Below are 16,373 nucleotides of genomic sequence, written 5' to 3'. Positions count from 1 at the left end.
AGAGACTGAATTGCACAGCTCTCCTCTGGATCCAGTATGTGCTTGGTAAACATAGGGGAATCTTGGCTCGTGCAGCGAGATGAAAGACTGCAGCCTAGGTGGAGGTAAAAATCCAAATGCTTGGGTCCATTTAGTAACAGCTGTGCAGACAAAGCTGATGCTTCCAGCAACACGTTACAATGGGACTGCTGTGAAACAGGTGTGCAGCTGTTTTTAAGGTTCTCTGTGTATCCGGTCGTTGCACGGAACTGACAATGCACTCAGGTGCACTCTCAGACAATGGGAGATGGGAGTTTTCAAACCTGGGGGGACTGTGACAACCAGGTGCCACCTACTGGACACTAGGGTCGGTGCACTTTCCTTTGTTTACCAGGCTTTGTTAATGCAAGGAGGCCACATTTAGGCTTTGGTCTACATACAGGCCACTCTATTGTTAGAACCATGTGGTGAGGGTCCAAACAAGATGTAATGTTAGCGTACTGAGTAGCAACACATTGCGAACAAATCCTGCTGACAATTCTTAGGGATCACTGTAAGAGAGGTAAGGGATCTACAGTTGATTCGTTTAGGTTAACTACAGCATCCAAGATGGTGTGTCGGTCAGGACACAAGAAGGAGGGGAGACCGGCCTCTCTTCAATGCAGTGGTGCTTTATTCTGACACTCACGTGTACACACACACAGTTCTGAAATAATAATAAATAATAATAAATAAAATTATTTCTGTCTTGATAATTTCTTGCATGTGTTCACATCAACCGTAAACATAAATTTATACACAATTATCTCCTGTGTATTCATCTAGATTTATCCAAAAAATGCCCAGAATGCATACATATTAAGATAAACATGAGGTACATAAGCACACTGCCCTCTGCTGGCTAAGAGAGAGAAAAAAAACACAAGCGCTCACAGACAGCGCACATGTCAGCTCTCAACGAGCAATTATGTTGATAACAGGCAATCCTGGACCCAAAAGGGGAATAGCACTAGCGTATCTTAACAAAATATTGGTGAAATGAACTAGTTTCGCGGCAGATAATGCGTTATATAGAGGCTGCGCTTCAGTGCCCCGATCACTCGCATTATATGGATATACACGGCGCTCCACTGGATCTAATTTCGTCCGAACGACTCCAAATGACACCAAAGTTATCTGGGTGAGTAAATGATCGTATTTTATGCTAGAAATAAGGTCCAGGTTGTAAAAAAGTCCCCTTTAAGGACCAGAATAACAACAACATTCATAAACACGTAACTGCTACGCATAAACAACTTTAAGGCTGCACAAAATCACATTGTGATCTTTAAACAAGGTGAGGATAACAGACACGACAGAGAAAAATACACACATTACTGCCGACATGTTTTAACAGATTAACGAGGCAATAAAATACGATACTCACGTTTCTTCATTCACTTATACCCAGAGTGTCAACACAAAGCACACCTCCAAAAAACACACATCAAAAACACAGGTAAGTCTCAGGTCTCTCAGGTGCATAAACTCTTAACAGAAAAAGGAAAAAAAGTCCGTCAACATGGCTGAAAGCTATTGTTTTTCTCTGACGTCTTCACGCCGTACTGTCGTCACTTCCCGTGGCAGCAGGAAGGAGGGGCTATGCTCTCCCTTCAAAATAATAGCCTTTTATACAGCCGCCCCCAAATGTGCATGGCACATTTGCACCAAATAAAAGGCTCAGTCAGTCTTAGAGGGTCTAGAAGTTGGAGGAGGATCTTCCTCTCCAGGTGGGAGAGCTGGTAACATCACCAACCGGGCTACTGGCCGTGTGAAGATGTGTCCTTTAATGGTGACATCAGCTGATCTAACACAACCATCATCACTGCGATGGACCTTGACCACACGCCCAACTGGCCACTGGGACCGTGGTAGCTGTGGTTCCACCAACATGATGACTGCCTCGTCTTGCAGATCAGGAGGAGAGGACTGCCATTTCTGTCTCATCTGAAGACCAGGTAGGTATTCCCTGATGAACCTGGACCAGAATTGGTCTGCCAGGATGTCAGCTGATGCATAGCCTAATGGTTTTGAGTTGAAGATGGCCTCGACTTCCAGGAGCACGGTGAGTAGCACCTCTTCAGGAACTGGTTGTGATCCGACACACGTGTAAAGTGCTGACTTGACTGACCAAACTTCCCACTCCCATACTCCACTAAAAATGGGGAGCAGCAGGAGGGTTAAAGTGGAACTTGATCTTCTGACAGCAAGCCGCTGCTGCAACATTGGAACCATGTTCTCGAAGGCTTCCCTGAGTTCTCGTTCGGCCCCTTTGAAATTGGTCCCTTGGTCTGACCACAGTTCAGCAGGAGTCCCTCTTCTGGTGATAAACCGCCTCAACGCCATCAAATAGGCATCAGAATCCATGTTCTTAAGGAGATCCAGATGTACGGCTCTGGTCGTTAAACACTTAAAGATGATTCCCCAGTGTTACTCTTGAAGTCTGCCTACTTTTACCATCATAGGCCCAAAACAATCTACGGCAGTGGAGTAGAAGGGGGGTTTGTGTAATCTGAGGCGAGCATCAGGAAGATCTGCCATCCTGGGAATGGAAGGCCGGCCTCTCCAACGTTGACACTCAGCGCAGGCCTGTTGATGCTTACGGACTGCCTCTCGCCCTCTGATAATCCAGAATGATCTCCGCAGCTCTGAAAAAACTCGCTCCGGACCTGGGTGATGCAAATCACTATCATACTTCTGGATGAGCAGATGTGTCACTGGATGAGCGGCATCAAGGACAACAGGATGTAGGGGGACGTCTACATCTTCCAACCGTCTGAGCCGTCCACCAACTCTTATTAGGCCAGAGGTCTGGTTGAGGACAGGTGCTAAGGTGAGTAGGCAACTTGAAGGTGACACTGATTTCCCTGCAGCAAGGAGCTTGTGATCCTCAGGAAAGGACTGTTTCTGAGCTCGCTGTAGGACTTCGGTTTCGGCCTGCTGATATTCCTCCGCTGTGGGTGGGAGGGGGAACTAGAGGGGGTCATTTCCTGGAGCTCTTTGACAGTGTCATCCATGAGTTCTTGCCAGGAACTGTAACCTTTATCATCTGGACCGCAGTCAGTAGGTGAGGTGACTGTAACTCCACAAAAGACAGTCTTTCGAAGCTTGGCGTGATCCTCTGGGATCCTCAGCATTGGGCCTTTGTGGCCAGCTGTCTGGGCATCGCAGCAGGATCTTGTTAGGATCTTTGAGCTCTTCTAGTGTTTTACCTGTTGTCAGGTCATCTGCAGGATTTTGGTCCACATAGCGCCAGGTGCAGTTCTCCGTCAGGTCCTGTATTTCTGCCACTCTTGCCCCAACGAACACCTTGAAGCGGCAGGACTGGGAATGGAGCCAGGTAAGCACCGTGGTAGAGTCAGACCACAAAGTGGTGTGAGCCACGTCCAAGGTGAGTTCCTTGGTCAGGAGACTGGCTAGTTGCGCTGCTACAAGTGCGGCACACAGTTCCAGGCGCGGGATGGAATGTACACGTTTGGGGGCTATTCTGGAACGAGCGAGGATAAAAGACAGATGAATCTGGCCCTCTTTCGTCTTTGTCCTCAGGTAGGCCACAGCCCCGTAAGCCTGTTCTGAAGCGTCGGCAAAGATGTGCACCTCGTGAGTGACAGCCTTGAGGTCAAGGTCTGTGGGCACGTATGCTCGATGGAAGTTAAGGAGAGGTAAGAACTTCAGCTCATCCTCCCAGTTGGACCAGGCTTGAAGCAGAGCTGCAGGTAAGTTCGGGTCATCCCAACCTCGCTGCTTATCCCACAGTTGCCGGATGATGAGCTTCGCCCTGGTGGAGAAAGGCAACAGGTAACCTAAGGGGTCATATTGCGAAGCTAGGACCTTATAGATGTTCCTCAGGGTCGGAGCATCGTAGGACACCGGCCTGTGCTTGTAGCTCAAGGAGTCTCTCTCCCAGTTCCAACTGAGACCCAGGGTGGATTCTTGAGGGTTGGCCTTGTTTTGTGCCAACCACAGGTCTAGGCTCTGTGATCGGGCCTCTTGTGGCAGGTCATCCAGGACACTCGGCTCATTGCAGGCCCACTGTCGCAGCTCGAAGCCTGCTGAAGACAGAAGATCTCTAAGGCGATCCACCAGCAGCTTGGCTTCGGCTGGTGTATGCACACTCTGAGACAGTTATCGACGTAGAAGCAGTGGTCGATGGAGAACCTCAGGATGTCTTCAGGCTGACAATGATTGGTAACATGGTGCTGCAGTGCATACGCAGTGCAATAGGGGCTACAGGTTGTACCAAAGGGCAGGACCTGCCATTCAAATACTCTTGGGGGCTCCTCCACTTTCAGGTCACGCCACAGGAACCTCAGTAGAGGGCGATCTCCAGGAAGGAGGCGGACCTGATGGAACATCCCTTTGATGTCTCCACTTACTGCAATGGGATGCTCCCGGAACCTCAGTAAGACGCCCACCAAGGAAGCTCCAAGGGTAGGGCCAGGCAGTAAGTACTGGTTTAAAGTTTGCCCAAGGTATTGGTGGGAGCAGTTGAAGATGAGGCGATTCTTCCCATTGTGAGCGACCAGGTGATGGGGAATGTACCAACACTCTTCAGGTGGTTCCTCTTTGGTTACCTCCTGCTCCAATAAGCTTCTGCATTTCGGCTCTGTAAATCTCTGCCCGCTCAGGATCTTTTAGGAGTCGCCACTCCATACTCCGCAGAAGAGCCATAACTGACTCCTTAGATGCCTGCAATGGAGGCATGGCTGTATGCTGTAGCAGTGGTGTAGCGTACCTCCTCACTCCGTCAACCTCGGTGCGGACTGTCTTGGTGTCCAACAATGCAACTGCTTGTTGGTCCTGTTTTGACCGAGTCACTTCTCTTTCTGGTCGGTGAGGTACAGTGTCCATCTGCCAGAGCCTCTCGACATGGCGATACAGCTCATCCATCTGCGGGGGGAGGGAGGTAAAGAGACACTGCACGAAGTCAGCTGGCCGCCCCATGGAACAGACAGGACCTTGGAGGGTCCATCCCAACCGGGTGTGGACTGCTGCAGGGCCACCAGGCAGTCCAAGTCTGACTGGTTCCACAGGTGTTATGAGATGTGACTGATCAGAGCCGAGAAGGAGCGACGGCTTGGCATCCTTCAAGGCAGGTACGAGAAGGCCACGGAGGTGTTTATACTTCTTCTGGAGTTGCTCTATGGGGTAAGTATGCTGGGCTAAGCTGAGGCGACCAGCTGTGAAAGGTACCGTCGATCTTATAACTGACCTTAGGGTTTGCAGCTGGAGACACATGAAAGGATATCTTATGTCCATGGAGCACCTGGATGTCCTGCCGGACTGTCCGCAGGGGAAGATCTTCCGGGGCCCCCTTTATTCCCAGTGATTTGGCTGTAGCTGGTAACAGCATGGACCGCTCTGAACCATCATCCAGCAGAGCGAAGGTGCTGAGACTACGCCCTTTAACCGGAACGACCTTTAACATGACCCGATTGCTGACTCCAGGTCGGTCGAGGTAGAGGGAGTCAGAGGCAGAGCTAGTGAGGCAGCCTCTTCCTTCCTTGCAGCCTCCTTATTGCTTCTCTCAGGCCTCAGGTTTATCTCATGAAGGGCTAGGAGGTGTTTCCCTTGGCAAATGCTGCAGGGTTTCTTCAGTGTGCACTGAGCTGCTCGGTGGTTCCGCGCACACCAGCACCAGCACCAGCACCGCTTGTTAACTTGAATCCACTCTTTGAGCTGCTCTTTAGAGAGTTTGGCGACCTCACTGCACTGACTAAGGTAATGTTCAACACTCTGACTATAGGCACAATAGGCTTTCCCCATAGGTTTACTCTGCCCAGAACTTGGCTTCGGTGCAGAAACATCCCCATAAGGTTCTGCAAGGCCGTGTAGGACCGTCACCATGTGTTTCCCAGGACGAGAATCAGGCCTAGGAGGCTGTCTTTCCCTGTTGGTTCTTGTACTGACTTGGCTGTCAAAGTTCAGGCACCAGGACTCGTAGCTGAGCCATTCGGACAGATAATGTAGGGTGTGTGAGGTCCCAGGCTGCTTGAACTGATGGCGACGGAAGTCAGCTCTCTGTTCCGCTGGAAACTTGGTCAGGAGATGAGCTACATGGGAGCCGCAGTTGAGTTCAATCTCTCCCTCTGGGCCTAAGGTCTTCAGTAAACCCACTAAGGATTGAATCTGAAGAGAGAACCTCTGAAATGCTGCAGAGTCACCACGTCTGATTTCAGGGGCTTCTAGGACACTAGCTATCTTCTTTAAAGCTAGCTGATGAGGCTGGCCAAATCTGTCGTACAGAGCTCTCATGGTGTCGGTGTAGGGGGTGGGGGAATTTAGATAAGCATCAGCTATTAGCTTAGCTTCCTCCAACTTCAAGTGATCCACAATGATCTGGTACCTGAAGAGTTCTGTAGAGTCTGGGGGGAGTAGATTCTCCAAGGCAAGGTGGAGTCTAGCAAACTCACTGGGGTCTGGCTGAATGAGCTTGGGGATTGTAGGTTTGGGGCCTCGATACACTAGTTCTGACACAGGAGCCTGTACAGGGTGCTTAGTGGGGAGAGAGCTGGGCGTCGTCCTAGTGGCTGTTGGGGGAGGTGCTGCTTGTAGCAACACTGGGGGTCTTGAGCCTTTGTAGACAGGAGCAGGGTAAGAGGGTGACTGAGAGGGCTGCACCAGGGAATGAGGCAGGGCCGGGTTATAGGGGGTAGGATGGGTGAACTGATGATGTGGTGAGGCGAATGTAGGGGTCTTATAGGTTGACTGGGCTTGATTTGGGGAACTGTGAGGAGGGTTGTTCTGGTGTGTGTCTTTTTGCCCCAGGTTGAGACCACTCATGCCCGTCGGCAAGTTATCCTCAGGTTCCGGCCAGGGTGGAGGAGCAGGCCAGTCCTCCTCAGCTTCTTCCTCTGACTGTAGTGAGATTGGATTGGGCTGGGATGTTGCAGCACTGGCTCCTAGAGGTCTGTAGCTGCTGTGACTTGAAGCTGATCCAATCGGTCGTTCCATATCCTCCCTCGATGAGCGGGCTACATCAATTAGCTCCTTCATTTCCTTCTGTGCCTCGTTGAGTTCCTTTAAGGTAGACTGAAAAATCTGTTGGGATTGTAACAGCTTTGCGTTCTCTTCCTGGATGGCTCGGATGTCAGGATAGAGGGAGGGGTCTCCGTAAGAGCTCCACTGGGATGAGGTGGGAGCTCCAGGTAGGATCTCTGTGTGGTTTATCCTCTGGAGGTGACCTGGGGCTAGCTGAGGTGTCTCGTAGTGAGCAGCATCCCCAGGGAAGCCACCAAAGAGAGGCTGAGGTGAGTAGAGTTGACTCATATTAACTGGACCATACTGGGGGAGGAAGGCAGCCTGCTCTGGGGGAGGGGAGGAGGGTGGCGGTCGCCACTGTGGTGAGTCTCGAGGACGATCTCTCATGAAGTCCACATCATAATCCTGGAGCCTGGCAGGTCGACGTGTCTGACGCCTGGGTCTCACATCAGCGTGGAGCTCTTCATCTGACAGCATCTTGAATGCTGTATCCGGCTCAAAGGAACAATGTAAGAGAGGTAAGGGATCTACAGCTGATTCGTTTAGGTTAACTACAATATCCAAGATGGTGTGTCGGTCAGGACACAAGAAGGAGGGGAGACCGGCGTCTCTTCAATGCAGTGGTGCTTTATTCTGACACTCACGTGTACACACACACACAGTTCTGAAATAATAATAAACAATAATAAACAATATTATTTCTGTCTTGATAATTTCTTGCATGTATTCACATCAACCGTAAACATAAATTTATACACAATTATCTCCTGCGTATTCATCTAGATTTATCCAAAAAATGCCCAGAATGCATACATATTAAGATAAACATGAGGTACATAAGCACACTGCCCTCTGCTGGCTAAGAGAGGGAAAAAAAACCCACAAGCGCTCACAGAGGCGCACATGTCGGCTCTCAACGAGCAATTAAGGACCAGAATAACAACAACATTCATAAACACCTAACTGCTACGCATAAACAACCTTAAGGCTGCAGAAAATCACATTGTGATCTTTAAACAAGGTGAGGATAACAGACACGGCAGAGAAGAATACACACATTACTGCCGACATGTTTTAACAGATTAACGAGGCAATAAAATACGATACTCACGTTTCTTCATTCACCCATTACCCATTACCCAGAGTGTCAACACAAAGCACACGCCCAAAAAACAAACGTCAAAAACACAGGTAAGTCTCAGGTCTCTCAGGTGCATAAACTCTTAACAGGAAAATGAAAAAAAGTCAGTCTACATGGCTGAAAGATATTGTTTTTCTCTGACGTCTTCACACTGTACTGTCGTCACTTCCCGTGGCAGCAGGAAGGAGGGGCTAGGCTCTCCCTTCAAAATAATAGCCTTTTATACAATCACACTTGTTTGCACTCTGTGGTGGGGAACCATGTCTGCAACAAGTTTAACTTAAACCTGACTTACGTTGTAGTGTTAATTAGTCGAGATATTGATTCAGATCATGTAATGATGTAATTTACTCAACTCCATATCGAGTTATCCCATAGAGTAGAAATCCACTGTATTGTACCTGATTATGAGATGTAAAAGTGAAACAGGAAGTAGTGCCATTAATGCATTATGTGAATCCCACATTTGTGTAGCTTCAGTTAAATACTCACTCCTCCTTTGGAAGAGGTCTAACATTAATGTTTGAGCTCTTTGTCATTAGTGACAATATTAGGAGATGCTTTCGGCTTGTTTCATTCGTCATGAATTTAGTTCTTTTGTGGCAAAAATCGAAAGATATAATGTGGAAGATTCTGTATTAAAGTATCTAAAAATTACTAGACAAGTTTACTCAAGGTAACGGTGCGTTTCAGTTGGTCATCTGTCTGTTGCTATAGCTTCCTAGATAGAATAAATAAGGCAGTCGGTGAACAGGATAAAACTTAAAAACATGACCTTGTCCCTGAACATTTGTGCCTGAGTGATGAATGGGAATGAAGTTGAATGCACTTTTTAATCCCAAAAGTTAAAAAGTAGTCTGTGAGCTCTCCTCTCATCAGTAAACAGCCCTGGATAAGAGCAGAATCTGATATGACTCCGTTTGTTTATTCCTGCAGAAGGTCTGGCTCTGCACCTAACACTTTCCTCCAGGGCTGGCTGACTGTGAGCAGCAGAACAGCGGCTCCCCCAGACAACACTCAGCAGTTGCTTTTGTTTTGATGGATAGATATTACATAGTTTGCATTTAAATTAAATGAAATACAGTGAAGTTATCAACAGAGCTACAGCCCAAAGCAGTTCTGGATTGAATTTACTGTTTGTAATGCGTGTATTGTTTTGTGATTGTGTGTGCAGGGAGACTATGCAGCAGCCAGGATGTATTACCAGCGCGCACTGCTTCTGAGCCCTGGTTCCAAACTTCTGAAGGAAAACCTAGCTAAGCTGGACCGGTTGGAAAGGAGACTGACAGGGGGGGTGTAGACCACCATGAATCACCAGACGATTCACCATCCAGGGCACAGATCAGGGGAACAGGGCACCGCCCAGCCCTCTGGAGCCCAAACACCAGCTTTCAGGCTGCTGGATAAAACGGACCTGGTTACTAAGACGACCTGCCTGTGTGAGAGCAGAGGAGGGGGGTAAGGGATGCAGCGTGTTCGGAGGTGGACCCTGTGTGCTGGAATCAAAGAGACTGGTCGAGCCACAGAAGCCTTTCCTGGGGTCAGCAGAAGGGAATGGCTGGTTGAAGATCACTGGGAGCTCCTTGTGTTGGCCTGCCTTCATCAGCTTTACTTCAACATGCACATCCACTGCAGACATTTGTGTTTGATTGATTTACTATTTAGGTTGATGTGAAGTCATTTCCTTTATGGCACTTAATCACCGATTATAATTCAGTCCTCTGCTCTGCCTTTGAGAATTATTCATGTATTTACATTAGTGCAGTGAAAAGTGTGTGGAAAATGTTATTATCATGAAGGAAATGAGCAACTTGAGCTCAAAGGCCCATTTGCTAGCTTTTCAGAGTTTTCAACCACATGTCAAAGTCTTCTTCAGCAGGTAGAAATTGCTTGAATGTCATCAACAAAGACATTCACATTCAAGGACATTCACCCAGCCACTTGATTCTCTGCTCAATCATCTTACAACAGCTGAAAATGCCGTGATGCAGCTACATTGTTTATTAAAAACCTGTTGAACCTCTAAACATCATCATCCACCGACTCTCAACTGTACAGTGATGTTACAATGTGGTGTTTTTTTTGTTTTTTTTTAACTCACATGATCTGATATCTATCATACTACAGGTACAGTGTCTCTCTCTCTCTCAGTAGTCACACACTGTGCTAGCTAACTACTTCTGCTATTTCTCATTTTATGGCTGGTGGCAAACAGGCATTAAGTTGCATTACCACCAGCCACTATGACAGATTTTTTTTAATGTACACTTGTGATAATCTGAGGTGTCTTTTGTTGTTGTACTGCAAACCTTTTCCTCCTGCTTGTGCCATGCATTGGCTGCTGTCACCTGGCCAGCTGTGTTGAAAGCTCAGAAATGCTCAGAAGTGGACCTTTTGAGTTTAAGAATGGACAGAATGGTTTGACACCATTTTAATATTACTCTCTGGGGATAGCTGTTGCTCAGGAAGGAGGTAGAGCAGGTCTTCCAGTGATCGGAAGGTTGCTGGTTCGCATCCCCGAAGTATGTCAAAGTATCCTTGAGCAAGATATTGAACCCCAAATTGCTCCTGATGAGCAGTTGGCACCTTGTATGGCGGCCTCTGCCATCGCTGTGTCATTCAATGGGTTCAAGTGACAAATTTTGTAAGATGCTTTCGTAGTGATACTTTGGTCGGTATGCTATACTGTACATAAAATGCTTTAGTATCTACTGATACTTTGGTCAGTAGACTATACTGACCAAAGTATCAGTAGATAGTAAAACGTTTTACAAACTTGTCACTTGAACATTGATAACGCAGAAAGGCGCTATAGAAATGCAATGGTTCATTTACCATTTTTCCATTTCCATCTATCAGAGTAAATCAGTGAATATAACAGAGATCTTTGATTATATGACTTATTAGAAATGTAATAGTATACATAACAGCCTCCTTCTCCTTAGACTATTGTAAGTTCATCTGACCTCCATTTCCAGAAGTTGCTACACTAGAAGCCTGATGTCACCAGCCCTCTGCAGTTATAATAAGCTAGTGTGTCTGCTCCTGTGTGAGGAGCTGAATCATGTGGCTTCTTGCATACCATAACCTCTGAAGATTGCTGTTTGGTTGCTTGTTGCGGTTTTGATGACAGTGATGTTGATTGTGAATGAATTTTGTTGTGGAATGATAATGGGGTGACAATGAAGTGACTAGTGCAATGACTGACTTGCACCAAGAAAATAAAATATATGTTTTATTAAACTTTTTTTGAGTTTTTACTTTGCTAATGTATGTGTATTAAACAAACACCACTCCACGGGACTGTATAAACCATACAGTAATGTTTGTTTGTTCCTGACAGGAATGTTACAGAAGCAGCGTATCACTTCCACACATAAGACCCTTCCACTGTGTTGTTGATCCACAGAGACATTTACTTGTACCTTTGCAAAATTATTATTTCACCTTTATACATCGCTTGGTTGTCAAATGTGTTGACAGAAACACAGACAGAAAGAAGATGAGACATAAAAATTGTCTAAGCTCTGAGAGACTGACACCATCCTGATGACTACTGCTGATGTTTTACACCACCAACTGAGTGGTTCACAATGTGGCATATTTTACTGCTCTCATGTAGTGATAATCACCAAGAGTGGTCTGCTTGTTAAGGGTGGCTTTGTCCTGAGAATCACCCAATTCACTGCTAATCAGGTGAATACAGTGTATAGAAAGTGCTGAGTCATATTTCTCACAGGTACCCACATTTCATGAAGACAATAATAATAATTGTAATTGTAATAATAATAATTGGGAAAGACCCTGAGCTTTCTTTATGATGCTGTCACTCACAACCCCATGCCCTTCTCAGTTGATACCGTGCCCCCCATGCCAGATCAGGGCCAAAACTCTGAAACTGAAAAAAATAGGATCTGAATCCGAAAAGAATATCAGGATTAAATCAAAATTATATTTATATTAAAATTAACCTTATCCCAAACTTATTTTTATTTTGAAAATGTTTTTGATTTTCTTCAATAATATAAAGGTATAGTTGGTAATGTTGGAGAGCTAGCAAGATTTGAAAGTGCACCTCCTCTAAGCTACACCCCCTCCTCCCCTCTCGTCAGTGCTCTGTCCAAAGCCACCTACAAACCTGAACGCACAGGAAGCACAGATCCTATAAGTTAGATAAGCAGTATGTACCGATGACCTGTAACGTTACTGGCTTACACCGACAGAGAAACTAATGTTAGCATTGGGCTAATTCGAGCTACAAAAGTAGCTAAGTTGGCTAACATTACATATTTCATGAAAATAACAAATCCCCCCAAAGCAAAACAAATAATTTCCTGTCCAACAGAAAGACAGCAACCTCTGCATCACTTCTTAGGCCCTTCAGCTCCCTCAGTTGTCTCCACCGTTCAAAAGCTGAACCGATGTTGACTCTGCTTTTCCCTCTGGTTTTATCCAAAGCCTTTTTTCGTTGCAGCCTTTTCTGCCTCCAGCTTTCTTTTCTTAGCCCGTTTAGCGTGGCGAGCCGCTGCAAGTAACGCTGGAAGTGCTACTTTTGGCTACATTTTCTCTGCCATTGTTCACTCCTGCTAACTTGGTATGGAGTGTGCTGAATATTTCCGGCAACGGTGACACATGATGAGTGCACGCAGGGAGGAGGGAGGGACAGAGGGGGGTGCGGGCAGGACGAGATGTGAAGGCATCTGATTGGTTCTTTCCACTCGGACCGAGAGTCAGGGGTTGGTCAGAGTTTTTACAGGCCTGCAGCTACCACAGAGGTCTGATTTTTTCTGTTCCTTTTTCTGAACACATTATGTATTGACTACTCTCAGGATGGAAGGACCATTTCACCCACTATAACAAAAAGTGTTTCTGAACAGGATTACCAACTATAGCTTTAAGATCAAAACTTGAACTATCAGTTTCAAATTTTATTTTTTCAATCAATTTTCTTTTTTCAAATTAACCAACTTAACAGCATGTTGGCCTTGACCTAGCTCCATACCCAAGTTGCTTATTTGACTTTGTTTGTCAACCCACTAATTAGTCCACTGAATAATACGTGTGGCCTGCCTTCAATCTCCTTTGCCATCTATGTGATCTGAAAGTTTGATTTTCTCTTTTATTCCCCTCAGCAGTATTATTAAGTATTATTTTTATACTCAGCATCTTTTATTATTCGAATGTAAGTACACCACCAGAAAGTAGTAGTGAAAGTATTTAGTGATTTTCATTCCCAGACAGCCTTTCTATCATCCCATTACTCTTCACTTCATTGTTGGCTTCAAGCACAAAATGTAAGACACTGATTAAATATGAGCTACAGGGGCGGTTCCTCATATGGGCAGCTGCCCATGGCGGCATTTGTGGAGGGATGGCATGAGCGCCCACAAAAAAAAAAAAAAGCGGACAGTCGTCCCCAGTAACCGGCTCTGTAGCAGCCGCCTCTGGGCTTATCTCAGCGGATCGCCCCCGGTGCCAACCCGTACCGGCTGCCTTAAACTTGTTTGCATTCATTTCATCTGGTTTTTGTATTGCTCATTTACATGTCAAGTCAATTATATCATGTTGCCGTGTGGGGAGCGGGTGTCTGCTGCTGCTGAGAAAGTCTCATATACAGAGGTGGAAGAAGGGGAAGGGGGGCGTTGGATAGGTTCATCTACTGGACCTCGGCTCTCCCTACCTAAGGGGAAATAAATAGATAGATAGACAGACAGATAGACAGACAGACAGACAGACAGACAGACAGACAGACAGACAGACAGACAGACAGATAGATAGATAGATAGATAGATAGATAGATAGATAGATAGATAGATAGATAGATAGATAGATAGATCTAACGTTTCACAAGATAGATAGATAGAAATGTATATATCTCACTATAAATAGATAGAGATATATTTCTCTCTGTATATATCTCTCTATATATATATCTAACGTTTCATGACGTTTCATCTATCTATCTATCTATCTATCTATCTAGATTGATAGACAGATATCTCTAATGTTTCATGACATAGTTAGATAGATAGATAGATAGATAGATAGATAGATAGATAGATAGATAGATAGATAGATAGATAGATAGACTGTTTCAGACTGTTTTGCAGATTCCAGACTTTGTATTTTCCTGCTGGTGGAAGATTATGAAGTTGGTTATAGTCAGCAGAAAAGTATCTCTAGCTATAAAACTTTAGGACTATTGTCCTAAAAGGCTAAACGTGATCACAAGAAATTATTGCCTTGTTTTCTTTCTTGAAAATAAAAAACAATTTATACACAAAATACATTTTTAACAAACATGCTGCCAATTTTGCTGTCTTCAGAGCCTTCCAAGGAATAGGGTTCAAAAATATAATTGAATTGTTTTGTTGTCCAGGCTGTTTCTGAAGTACAGTACTCTCTCTGCTCCTGTTTGCCTCAGGAAGTAGACCTCGCCTGGCTGTAAGGAACAATTTATAGAGAGGCTTCCGTTCTAGGCAAATCTTATTTCTGGCGTGCTCCCTCAGTGCTGGGTGTATGCCACGGCCCTCCAGTCATTCTCTTGTTTGGGTGTCAATGAAACATGAAATGAGAGCCTGATGGGTGGGACTGTGGAGTCCCATCACAATACTGATACAGATCCAAGTTCTCTCTGCTCAATCCAGGATGGGAGGCAGTTTCAAATAAACACTGCAGAGTAGTTCCAAGTATTCCAAGCAGAACAGAACCATCAGGTATAGCTTTGCCAGTGTGGTTCCTTATCACAACTAATCAAGATGACCAAAAGATTCTCTGCTCAGAGGGCCTTGCAATTGATTTTGGAAGAGAGAGAAGCTTTTGATGATGATGTAGAGGAAGAGGTTTCAGAATGTGAGGATCACATTTCTGAAAATTCAGAGTCTGACAGTAACTTTGAAGAAGAGAATGAGATTGAGCATCGGCTAGTTCCAAAACAAGGACAGCCCATCAGCAGCCAGCCCCAGGACCAGCCTGTCAGCAGCCAGCCGGTCAGCAGCCAGCTCTAGGACCAGCCTGTCAGCAGCCAGCCCGTCAGCAGCCAGCTCTAGGACCAGCCTGTCAGCAGCCAGCCCGTCAGCAGCCAGCCCCAGGACCAGCCTGTCAGCAGCCAGCCCGTCAGCAGCCAGCTCTAGGACCAGCCTGTCAGCAGCCTGCTCTATGCATCTGTGGCCAGGAGCATCAAAAACCAGAGATCATCATGGATTATAATGCCACAAAAGGAGGGGTGGACAATATGGACAAGCTTGTGACTGCCTGCAGCTGCAAAAGGAGGACCCTACACCCTACACTGGTGATATTCTTTGACATATTGGACATCTCAGCGTACAACGTTTCTGCCTTGCGAGAGAGAGAGGTGTTAGTAAAATTCCTGATCTTTTCATTATTTTCATTGTTGCCAGCAGCAACAAAAAGAAGCGCTGCGAAGTGTGTGGACCCAAGATGGACAGAAAAATACAATATGCAAGTACATGTGCAACACACACACACAGTAAAACTCTGCCCCTCATGTGCTGTATAGGCTGGTATGAAAAGGCAATGTGTTCAATGGGGCTGACGTGTTGCCTAGACTGACATGGTTACTGTATGTGTTCAGCTGGTGTTGTGTAAACTAACCTGAATTGGTTAAATCTTCTAATGAAGTTCAAATGAATAAAAATCAATAGTTATTAAAAACCTTGCTTCATTTGTAAATTTGTTGATTTTTTTCCAATCATATCTTGATTATAATTGATTTCCTTGAAAGTGCACCTCCTCTAAGCTCCACCCCCTCCTGACATTTTTTTAAAAAACAAACAAAAAATGAGTAGCACTTTCATTCATGAATGTGATCTAAATATTAACCATATATGCTGTTTATATTGCTTGTAATTGGGATGAAGTAAACATCTGTTGAGTATTTTAACATAAAATTGTTTGATTGTGTTGAATTAAAAACCCAAAAATGCAGCGGGTCCACCAGACCCACGAACACTGGCTGAATAACAAAAATATGAACACCACACAAGGGTTAATCTACTTCCCTGTGCAACGAGACACTTATTTCACTGAGAAAAGCTTAAATTAGCCAAAAGTGAGTTTTGACCAAAAATTAATTAAAGAATAAGTGAAACCATGTTTGCCAAATTTTTAATCCAACTTCAACCATTCCTGGGTAGGAAACTTCCTTGAAAAACCTTTTTTCAGTGAAATACAGCTTAATCCACTTCCCAGTGCAAAAAGATGCTTATTTCAC

At 45.4% G+C, this 16,373-nt stretch overlaps 1 protein-coding gene across 1 annotated transcript in view; it reads left to right on the top strand.

Annotated features, from left to right (window-relative positions):
* tmtc1 (transmembrane O-mannosyltransferase targeting cadherins 1) overlaps positions 1–11,383 on the top strand; it is a 281,545-nt gene extending 270,162 nt beyond the window's left edge. Inside the window, exon 19 of the mRNA XM_073481208.1 lies at positions 9,315–11,383. Within this exon, the coding sequence (XP_073337309.1) occupies positions 9,315–9,440 (126 nt within the window). The 3' untranslated portion in view covers positions 9,441–11,383. The remainder of the gene's footprint in view (positions 1–9,314) is intronic.
* Positions 11,384–16,373: the final 4,990 nt, after the last annotated feature.

The sequence above is a fragment of the Pagrus major genome, chromosome 14 (assembly GCF_040436345.1).
Source record: "Pagrus major chromosome 14, Pma_NU_1.0".
Taxonomy (NCBI): Eukaryota; Metazoa; Chordata; class Actinopteri; order Spariformes; family Sparidae; genus Pagrus; species Pagrus major.
This window is presented reverse-complemented; position numbering and strand designations above follow the sequence as displayed.